Below are 12,000 nucleotides of genomic sequence, written 5' to 3' on the forward strand. Positions count from 1 at the left end.
AGCGGGCAAATAGTTCTGACACAATTTCTGTACTTATAATCTTAGAATGTATTAAAAGGAAAATGATAAAGTGTATAACATGGGCTAAAATGTGAAACAGACCCCTCTGTTTACAATGGGAATAGATTGTCTTGTGAGATGGTAGTGTTAATGTTATAAATCAAGGCTGCTGCTGCTGGCGAGGCTCCCTGTTGGTATCACAGATCCACGATAGCAGTGCATCAGCCAGCAGTCCATTAAAGCACATTATGTATGAGCCTGTGAAAGTAATAAATTAATGTGTTCATTTGAATACCAGTTCCCTAAACCCCGTTCACTTAATGCCACAAGCCTTAATAATTGTATCCGAAAGTCAAATCTTCTTTTGTCATGACTTGCAATAAAAAAAGGATGACAGTTAAACATCTTGGAGAGAAGCACTATTGTGCATTTGACACTATGCGGAACAATATTTAAAATGCATTTGTGACAAATACTTCCAGCTTTGTTCATTGTTCATAAACCATCATTTCTTTGTACTTTAGTTCGTTGGTTGCCTCACCCTCAGAAATGAGTCCAGGGATCCATTTTCCATATATTCAACCACTATCATCACTGGCCTACCTGTGGGATGCAGCAAAAAAAGAAGCAAAACATTACATAAAGCACATTTTCCAAGGCTCCAGAGAGAGATGTGTCGGAGTGAGAACCTAAGTACGAAAGAATAAACCAAATTGCAAACAGATTTACTCATGACATATTATCAGTGAATGAGATACAGAGCCAGACATTTTAATCTTCATAATAAATTAGTTTAATTTGGAGTAAGAGGGCACAAGCAGCACTGCAAACACACTGCTCGCAGTACCGACACCATTCATTCACCTTGGGCATATCCCTTTGGGTCAGCATTTTAGCCCTAATGTGGGAGTGAGCCATTTTGTTTGAGGCCAGATTGAGGTCACAATAGTGACCTGTCCCCTAAGCAGGCAGATTGTTAAATTAATTAAGAAACCAATTCAGGCCAATAATCAGTGTAAAACTGGAATTTGTACACCTCCTGGTGTCTGTTTAGGGGTCTAAAGTTCCAAGATGACCTTGAGACAGTCCTCTATGTCATGATATTCAGGTGAACATCACAGCACATACATACAGACATAATGATGGACAGATCAACGGACCATCAACACACACAACACGACAGCCAATCACAAACAAGAGCACACACAGTACAAAACAGGGAACACGACACTTCCTGGGCACTCGAGCAGGAGACGGCTCAGGGCACAGACCACATTGCCAGCCACTCAGACATTCACCATGTGCTGAGTACCAGAGTTTACTATGTTAACAGTTGATTGAAATAAAACTGCGTTGTACCATTCGCAACCGTGTTGGTTCGTCTGTGTATCAGAGTACCCAACACTTCATGGTACCAGGAGTGATTTGATACCTACCCACAAATCTGCCATCCTGCGCCATGGACACCGTCAACACACCGCAGCTGTTGCAAGTTGCTGGGAACCTCGGCGTCAATTGGAAGCTGTTCAAACAGCACTTCCAGCTCTTTCTGGAAGCCAACGAAAAAGAGAGCGCCTCGGACACCAGAAAGATCGCCATCCTCCTCACCACCGCAGGTCAGCATGTCATCCAGGTCTACAACTCCCAGGTGTTCGCGGAAGGCGAGGACAAATCCAAATACAAGACAGTCCTTCTCAAGCTCGACCAACACTTCAACGTCGAGGTCAACGAGAGCTTCGAGAGGTATGTCTTCCAGCAGCTCCTGCAAGGTAAGGATGAGCTCTTTCAGTCATTCCTTACGCATCTCCGCATCCTTGCGCAGTCCTGCGGTTACGACACCACCTCAGATTCCATGATTCGGGACCAGATCGTTTTTGGGGTCGCCTCAGGCACCCGACGCCAGCAGCTTTTAAAAATAAAAGGCCACACCTTAGCCTCCGCAATCGAAGCCTGTGTCCTGCACGAAAACACGACTAGCCACTATGCCCAATTTCAGGCGACCGAATCGGCGCGGCGGGGGTCCTACGCAGCCGGATCGGCGAGCCAGGTGCCCCATGAGGCCGAACGGGTCCAGGCGATCGAGTTCCTCCTGGCCCGCGGCCTGGATGAGGGCGGCCATTTCGCGCGCTTTTCGAGGCCTCCCGCGCTTGTGCGCGCCAAAACCTACGGCAACACTGAGGGACGTGATGCGCAGGCGCGCTCGACTCAAGACCGAACTGCGCATGCGCAGTGGCGCAACGAACACCATGACGTCACGACATGCGGCAACTGTGAAGCTGCACATTTAAAGCGGCAATGCCACGCAAGAAACCGACAATGCCTACGCTGTGGCAAGGTGGGCCACTACGCTGCTTACTGTCGAGCAGCTCAACCTGTCAATCTTCCACAACTTCGACAACCTCGCAGGGTCGTGCGGACCATTAAGCCTCCCCATTACGAATCGTGCCCAGACGACATCCAGACCGGTGACACAGATGACCGAGACGCCTTCCGTGTTGCGGTCATTGATGGGAACCGAGTTAACATGATCAGTCCGGGTGATGAATGGTGTGCCACCCTAACGGTCAACCAATCGCCGATAACTTTCCGCCTGGACACTGGCGCCTCCGCTAACCTCATAGCATGGTCAGCCTTCTACGCCATGAAGGTCAGACCACCAATTTGGCTGTCCCGGTGCAGGATGGTAGACTACAACAGGAACGTTATCCCGGCTATGGGATCCTGCCAGCTCTAGGTGACACACAACACACACACGGCCACACTCGAGATAGTCGGCTCATCAAAGGACTCCCTGCTAGGCGCACAGGCATGCAAGGCTCTCCACCTCGTGCAACGAGTCCACTCTCTCTCTCCAGACGGCACGTCTGACTTCCCGGATGCAGAGTTCAACGCACAACTCCAATCGCTCCTCGCCCACAACCAGGAGGCATTCGAGGGCATGGGAACACTACCATACACCTACAGAATTCGGCTCAAACCAGACGCCACCCCGGTCATTCACGCACCTTGCAGAGTCCCTGCGCCACTCAAAGACCGCCTCAAGAAGCAGCTGCAGGATCTCCAGGACCAAGGGGTCCTATCCAGGGTCACAGAGCCCACACCGTGGGTCAGCTCCATGATGTGTGTCAAGAAGCCCTCCGGCGAGCTGCGGATCTGTATTGACCCAAAAGACCTCAATAACAATATTATGAGGGAACATTACCCCATACCCAAACGGGAAGAGATCACAAGCGAAATGACCCAGGCGAAAATATTTACGAAACTAGATGCTTCGAAGGGTTTTAGGCAGATCCAACTCGATCCGTCCAGCCGAAAGCTGTGCACCTTCAACACCCCTTTCGGCAGGTTCTGCTACAACCGAATGCCATTTGGCATCATCAAGGCATCCGAGGTCTTTCATAGGATCATGGAGCAGATGATGGAAGGCATCGAAGGGGTGCGCGTATACGTGGACGACGTCATCATCTGGTCCACCACACCACAGGAGCACATCTATCGTCTCCAACGCGTCTTTGCACGCATACGTGAAAACGGCCTACGCCTCAACCGAGCCAAGTGTTCTTTCGGCCAAACCGAGCTGAAGTTCCTGGGGGACCACATTTCCCGGTCAGGGGTCCGTCCAGATGCAGACAAGGTGAGCGCCATCACAGCCATGCCGCAGCCGGCAGACAAGAAAGCAGTGCTACACTTCCTAGGCATGGTCAACTTCCTGGGGAAGTTCATTCCCAACCTTGCCTCCCACACGACAGCTCTGCGCCACCTCTTAGAAAGTCCACGGAGTTCCAGTGGCAGCACACACACCAGCAGGAATGTGAGGAGCTCAAACTCAAGCTCACCACGGCACCGGTATTGGCGTTTTTCGACATGTCTCGTGCCACTAAAATCTCGACTGATGCCAGCCAGTCCGGCATTGGGGCAGTGCTCCTGCAGCGGGATGACACTGCATCATGGGCCCCGGTCGCCTATGCATCACGGGCCATGACCCCCACAGAGCAGCGCTACGCGCAGATCGAAAAGGAGTGCCTGGGCTTGCTAACCGTCAAGTTCCATGACTATGTGTATGGTCTTCCCCGGTTCACTGTTGAAACTGACCACCGACCCCTGGTCAGCATCATAAACAAGGACCTGAACGAGATGACCCCTCGCCTCCAGCGCATCCTACTTAAACTTAGGAGGTACGACTTCCAACTGGTCTACACCCCGGGTAAGGACCTTATCATTGCGGATGCCCTATCCAGAGCAGTGAGCACGCCGCCAGATGCGGAGGGGTTCGTATGTCAGGTCGAGGAGCAGGTGGCCTTCACATCGGCAAATCTGCCAGCTGACGACTCCAGTCTGGCCCGTATTCGCCGAGAGACTGCGGCCGACCCCCTTCTACAACGTGTGATGCGCCACATGATGGGAGGGTGGCTCAAAGGGCAGTGCCCGCAGTTCTACAATGTCCGAGACGACCTGGCCATCATTAATGGTGTCCTTCTGAAGCTGGACCGGATTGTGATTCCGCACAGCATGCACAAGCTGGTTCTCGACCAACTACACGAAGGCCCCCTGGGGGTCGAGAAGTGCAGACGGAGGGCCCGAAAGGCGGTATACTGGCCGGGCATCAGTGATGATATTGCCAATATGGTGCTCAACTGCCCCACCTGCCAAAGGTTTCAGCCGGCGCAACCTCCTGAAACGCTTCTGCCCCATGGGCTGGTGACGTTCCCCTGGGCGAAGGTGGGTGTGGACCTCTTTCACGCGCTCAGCAGGGACTATATCATCGTCGTTGACTACTTCTCCAACTACTCAGAGGTCATACGCCTGCACGATTTGACGTCGTCCGCTATCATAAGGACCTGCAAAAACACCTTCGCTCGCCACGGCATTCCGATGACTGTCATGTTGGACAATGGGCCCTGTTTCACCAGCCAGGAATGGTCATTGTTTGCTGCCTCGTATGACTTCACACACGTGACGTCTAGCCCTCTGCACCCCCAGTCCGATGGAAAGGCGGAGAAGGGCGTTCACATTGTCAAGCGGCTCCTCTGCAAAACTGCTGCTGCCGGATCGGATTTCTGACTCGCCCTGCTGGCCTATCGTTCGGCCCCACTAGCCACTGGTCTCTCACCAGCCCAGCTGTTGATGGGTCGCACCCTCAGGACCACTGTGCCTTCCATTCTGGCACCCACAATCGACCATGCACCGGTACTGCACAGGATGCAACTTGGCGCTCTAGCTTTGAGACCTACCTCATTATCCTTAAGTGAATGGTGTCTGCACCCTCTATCCACTCACCGACCATTCTAGGCACAACTGAAAACGGGTGTCTGCTCTCGACATGGTGAGGGGTTGGGAACTGCATCAGACACCAATGTTGGCGTCCAAAATGGAAAATACTGCTACTTGGTCCACTTATAAGGGGGGGGGGCAATAATTTTAAAAATAATAAAGTTGGACAGCTTTGATATCGTTGGTGGAGTATACTTCTGCCCATCTGGGAGCTGGTATGGTTCACTTCAGTCAGAGTACTGACTCCCACACGTTCTTGGTCCTGAATGAACAGGAAAACTGCAAAATGGTAGGACCTTACTGTTTATCAATGCATTCTACAGTGGGTGACTATGGATTTTCAGGGCCAATAGATCTCTTTTTAACATTAGTCTCACTGCATTTGAGTGAGAGGTCAGCATATTTATGTCCCATGCATTGGGGAACAGGAATAATCATGTGGAACGGAGACAACAAGAAGTCTGTGGCCATAGGAACACAACAAATAGGAGCAGAGGTAGGCCATTTGGTCTCCTGAGCCTGCTCTGTCATTCATTAAGATCATGGCTGAACTGATCTTGACCTCAACTCCACTTTCCTGTCTGTTCCCCAAAACGCCCGATTCCCTTATATTTCAAGAATCTCAGCCCTGAATAAATTCGATGACACATGCAGCCACCTCAGCTCCCTGACGTAAAGAATTCCAAAGATTCACGCCCCTCTGAGAGAATAAATTCCTCCTCATCAATGGTCCCAGGAAGCAAAATCACTCCCTTTGATGTGATTTACAAATTTTTTTTCCAAAAAACAGCTAGAAAGAGTTTTCTATTCTATAAGCATAGTCTAAAAATGTTCCTCTGACAATTTGTGTTCAAACCATAACTAAAACCTAAGAATAAGTAATATTGAACATTATATTACTGCAGCTGACTTCTTGAGAATGCACTTGTCCTTCTTGATGTAAAAATATGCACCATTCTTTAAATAGAACTGTACTTTTTAAAATTCACTGCCATCTTTTGTCTGTTAGAAAAGGCTCAGGTTTTACGCAGTGCCTCACATGCATCAAATATTAATGGATTTGACAGTAATTGATAAATCTTTCCTGATGTCAGGTAAATCTGTTGTGTGAAATGAGACTTTGAATTCCCTTGTCTGACTTTGCTGTGTTATTTCTATGCAATCGTTCAATGTACCAGGCTCACAGCAGATGTCCACAGCACAGAAGTCATTTGAAATGCTACTTGGTAGAGCACCATACCCCAAATAAATAACACTTTAAAAAAAATCTGCAGTTTTTAATTATTTGAAATGTGTACATCACAAGGTACATAAATAATGTTTCAGCGTGATGTGTTACATTTCCCTTTGCATCAAGGGATTTTTGAAGCTCTATCTGGGCCACAGCAGTTGAAAATAAAATCATTACTAATGGTGTTAAATTTGAACAGACATCTATTATCCCTTAGGGTAGGGCACTTTTTACTTTCATCTTTCAGTTCTTTCCTATGTTATTAAACAGCTTCCGGGCCTTTGATTGCTCTATAAATATCATAATCAGTGAAATCAGAGAACGAGCACAATACTTATCTCCATTATGAGAAAGATTCTAGTGACGAAACAATGCTGTTAGTTTGGGGAAGTTAGTGCTGTGGAACATGTGATGGCTGTACCTATTAAGTTCTTCCGCTTTGGAGCTCTGTCTGGAGGCAATCACCGGCACCTCTTTCTCTTCCCTCCCAGTCCTCCTCCCCTCATCTTCCCCTCTGCACAGGCCACAGTCTTCTGCCGCCAAAATAGCAAAACCCGCCTTAGCTTCACCCACATATCTGTCATTCCGCTACCATGCTGACCTCATTTTCTAACATAAGAACCAGGAGCAGGAGTAGGCCATCTGGCCCCTCAAGACTGCTCCGCCATTCAATAAGATCATGGCTGATCTTTTTGTGGACTCAGCTCCACTTATCCGCCCGCTCACCGTAACCTTTTATTCCTTTTCTGTTCAAAAATCTATCTATCTTTGTCTTAAAAACATTTAACGAGGTAGCCTTAACTGCTTCACTGGACAGGGAATTCCACAGATTCACGACCCTTTGGGTGAAGAAGTTCCTCCTCAACACAGACCTAAATCTGCTCCCTCTTATTTTGAGGCTATGCCCCCTACTTCTAGTTTCGCCCACCAGTGGAAACAACCTCCCTGCTTCTAACCTCCACCTACTTCTGAGGACATCACACCTGACTGCTCCTGGTGAATTGCAAATCTCTGCTGCCTGCACTTCATTGAACACCATCTCCTCAATTTGGATGGCAACCCCATGCTTCTGTATGTAAATTATTGCTCTGCTCACTATTCTGTCCACTAGCTCTTTTCTTTGCTCTTTTCATGCCCACGGTCATTTCCCATCTGTGTGCTGAATTACTCCAGTTGCCAACCCTTCCAAACCTGCTCCCATCTTGGCTACTGCCTCCAGTGCCTTCAAGTTTCACAACACACTGGAATAATTTGTCTTGACCCCCATTGAAATTATGCCAAACTTCCTTCCTCTGCTGGCCCCTGATTCAGCTTCCATGAAAATCCTGACCTTTGTTTGTGGATGATGTTACCAAGAAGCAGCATGTAGATGAGGAAAAGGACACCACCAAGACTTTCTTTATCGACCTGATGTAAACAAACATGTCATAAACTTGTACATTCCATCAGATCACTACTTCACCTCCCTTTTTTGATTTTCTTGCTTCATCGGTTGTTTGCAATCCATGGTAATTTAGATGACTTTTCTTCTGCAGTTTATTTCAAAAAATCATCAATAACATCATCGTAGGTAAAATCTTGTGAGCATGCATTTTCAGTCGGCAGTATTACTGAACTGGTCAAATGTTTCTGGCTCATTGTACTTCACAGATTACCTTTCACTCTTTTCAATACAGAGAAAGAATGTTCACCAGAAACATTTGTCAAAACAATTACCTGCAAGTCTGTACAAATCAGCTGATGATCACAATGCACAGAGTTTACCATTATCAATGGAATAAATGAATTGTTTCACTTAATCTTCAAAATGATTTGTGTCTATGTCCTCCTGGTAGGATTCAATTAACCTCTTATTGCAACAGCTCTTAGTATTCATATCCAAACCTTTATTGAAAAGCATGCAAAATAATTCAACTGTTTTCTTCAGAAATCCACTTCTACTCTGCAGTTGCACCATTATTGTGTCAAAAATAACGGTGACAGTCTCAACGATGATCTTCTCTTTCCCTTTCAAAGTGATTTAATTGTCTCCAGTTTCATCAAAAAATAACTTCCTGTATCTTGTACACTTATCATCATCAGAGGGACCCGCATTATTTGTTCATGCTTCCACTGAGGTATAGTCATTTTGAACACCCATGATGAAACTTCTATCTGAGGCTAACAATTGTGAAGCATTCAATAAAATTGTTTCAATGTTTTGTAGTTATTTGCTGACAGAATTAATTCTTTGAAATAAACAGTTCCACAAAACAGTAAAAACTGCAAAATTGTACATTTCAAACTTCTCTGCTAAGGATTTTGCTTCTGCTTTCACACGTGGCTTCTCTGCTCTCGATGTGGCTATGTCTGATAAGCATTCCTTTATATCAGCAAAGTTCAGTCTCAAAGCTGAAGCAGCATCTGCATGAGTGGATCACCTTGTGTCATAAATTCTTTTGACCATCAAATGTTTTCCATATATGCATGCTCAAAGCTTGATTGCATCATACTCCACCGATGACTGGAAACCGAAAAAAGGTATACAAGGTTTGATCAAAGTAAAACAAAATGTACAGTTCCCTCACACATTTCAGCTGCAGCATTGCAGATTAACTTCAAGGAGTGACTGGAACATGGGATAAGTAATGCACAGGGGCTTGCGTCGTTCAGTCTTGCTTGTAGACCTGAATATTTTCCTGCCACATTTGCAGCATTATTGAAGTTCTGCCCATGACAAGCTTTGATGTCCAAACCAAAAATTTGCAATGATTTCCAAAACAGTTATGTCCGGACACTCAGAAATGTGGGATTGTAGCTGGACAAACAGTAAAATAGCTCTACAACTTCGCCACCACTGGTCACCACACCACATATCTTCAATTTAATATTATTTTGTCCAAATGATTCACATCTGGAGTTGAATCAACCATTATGGAAAAGTATTTGACATCTTTTACTTCATTAGTAAACTGGGGAGGGATTCTCCGCGAACCGGCGGGGCGGACAACTCCGGCGCGAAGGAGTGGCGTGAACCACTCCAGCGTTGGGCCGCCCCGAAGGTGGGGGCACCTCCCGGGGCTAGATCCCCCCCCACCCCGAGGACCCCGGAGGCTGCCCGCGGAGCCAGGTCCCGCCGGTAGGTACCTGTTGTAATTTACGCTGGCGGGACCGGCCGGAAATGGGCAGCCACTAGGCCCATCGCGGGCCGGAGAATCACCGGGGGGGCTGCTGCCAGCGGCCGCCGACCGGCGTGGCGCGAATCCCGCCCCCGCCAAATCTCCGGCGCGGTGAATTCGGCAGCCGGCCGGGGCGGGATTCTCGCCGCCCCCCGGCGATTCTCTGACCCGGCGGGGGGTCGGAGAATCCCGCCCCTGGTTTCTGAGCGGCTACTCCATTATTGTGATGAGGTCATCGTAGACTCTGTGTATTAAAAGGTTGATCTTCCATGAATCGCAGTATTGATAACTTTTCAAAAGTTCATGGAGAAGCTCATCAAATTCACCAAAATATTCAAGCCAAGCTAAAAAAATTGCTTCTTGACACTGATGATTCATCATGTCCTCTTGAAGGAAGTCCCAAGGAAGACAGCAGGTTGATTGTGGCAACAACACATCTCAGCACTTTCCTCCATTAAGAACATTCCTTTTCAAATTGAGTCGATAACACAGAATCGATTCTTCCAGATAATTTACATCTTTGAACGAATGCACATGTAGCTTTAATATAACTTTTGAAAGCTTCATGATCAGCAATATCTCTCCCAGCATTTCTCCAGTTACAGTACACATCGACAATTAATTATTTTCCTTTACTGGGGTCAGAGAATAATTTGTAAACATAACAATAGACTGCCTTAAAGGTCTCTGAAAAAATCAACCAATTTCTCCTTTCCGTCTACCCATTTCCTCAGAAAATGGTACTCTTGTAGACTTCTAAACTGCTTTCAGCCTCAAACCTCAAACTCTTTTCTCAAATTTCTCATATTACCTATGTTCTTTGGTATATTCAATCATACCCAATGGAACAGATTTTGACCATAAGGCAATATCTTCAGGGTAGGTTTCTTCCCTCACTTCAACAGCAGAAGAACAGTGAGTTTGAGCAGTAACTTGTAGTTCCAGTCCCATTTTGGAGTTCACCTCTTCTTGTTCAAGCTTTTCATGCGATATGTTTTCTTCAGAAATTGGCAGGTCGAATCATCAGACAAGTCACCAAACCTTTTTGTGATGTTGTTGTTGAGGATGAATGTGGAATTTGGGCACTACTTAATCCTTTGAAAGTAAAGAGCAAAACTATCTTTTGCCTAGCTTCGTACTCTTGCTTTGCCTTCAACTTCCTGCGTTTTTGACTGCCAGCTTCATCGTGTCTCTGGATATTGACTGATCGGACTTGATTTCAACGTAAATGAATTTTCAGAAAGAGAAGGCTTCTATTCCCTCCTCAGCACTGGCCTTGGGGTCGGGTCACCCCTGAAGCATCTCCCCTCGATGGCCTAAGCTCACAGGTGTGCTAGTGGTGGCTCACTGACTGCGTGACTCCTGACTATCTGACCTGGCCTCTGCTCTTGCCCTTACTTGTCTGGTTGCTGCCAATCCTCGCACTCTCAGTCCTGGCCGCTGATCAAGTTGCCGTGCTGCTCCTCGAAAACCACAATGCCAGCATCAGCCTGACCCTTGCACCTCCTGACTGCTCACACCTCTCACTTGGGTGGCTGGCCCAAAGCCTCAACAACCGCGTGTGCTCTTGGCTGATTGCTTGGCTGCTGCTGCTGGCTATCTGGCCTGGTGTCTGCTGTCGCCCTCGCCGATCCAGTTACTGCCCAGCCCTCTCACTCTCAGCGCTGGCCTCTGGTTCTGGTCGAGTCGCCCCGCTGGCCATTGCTCCCCCAAAGAACACCTCCTGACTGCTCACTTCTCGCTCGGGTGGCCAGGCCTCGAGCCCTGACCGCGTCTGCTCCTGACTAGCTGCCTGACTGCTGGCTTTATCTGGCCTGGCTTTTGTCCCTTCTTTGGTTGGTTGGCCGCTCACCCTCCTCAGCCCTGGCCTGGAGGTTGACAGTCTCCCTGATGTTCTGCTCAACGGTCGTTGGCCAGCGCCGCCTCCTCCTCAGTCCTCGCTGAAGGCTTCACCGGCTCGCACCCGATGTAAGGTCGATGACCTCATTTTTGCCTCAGGCTGCCGGGTCGAATGTCGGAAACCTGACTGCTGCTCCAAGGTTCAGGAACATCACACCAGACAATCAGGAGATCCATCTAAACTGCTCTAAGTTTCTGTGATGACATGCATAAGCAATCATGTATATGGTGATATACAAGACCTCCAACCAGCAGGTGTCAGCAGAGAACAACCATGTGACAGTTACCTCAGGGAGTTGTTAGCTGGTCTTAGTAGTGGATAGTCACAATTTGCAGTAGCTCTTATTATAATAGTTAGATTATTTATAATGGTTCATAGTTTTTGATAATATTCTTATGGTTATCTAACCTACGCAATTGTTCAACAATAAAACTTTAACT

General features: G+C 47.5%; 1 protein-coding gene across 2 annotated transcripts in view; it reads right to left on the reverse strand.

Annotated features, from left to right (window-relative positions):
* epha6 (eph receptor A6) overlaps positions 1 to 12,000 on the reverse strand; it is a 1,197,965-nt gene that overhangs the window by 78,381 nt on the left and 1,107,584 nt on the right. For both annotated transcript variants that reach the window (XM_072513912.1, XM_072513911.1), the window contains one exon: positions 542 to 603. In XM_072513912.1, the coding sequence (XP_072370013.1) occupies positions 542 to 603 (62 nt within the window). The remainder of the gene's footprint in view (positions 1 to 541; positions 604 to 12,000) is intronic.

Source organism: Scyliorhinus torazame, chromosome 8, assembly GCF_047496885.1.
Source record: "Scyliorhinus torazame isolate Kashiwa2021f chromosome 8, sScyTor2.1, whole genome shotgun sequence".
Taxonomy (NCBI): Eukaryota; Metazoa; Chordata; class Chondrichthyes; order Carcharhiniformes; family Scyliorhinidae; genus Scyliorhinus; species Scyliorhinus torazame.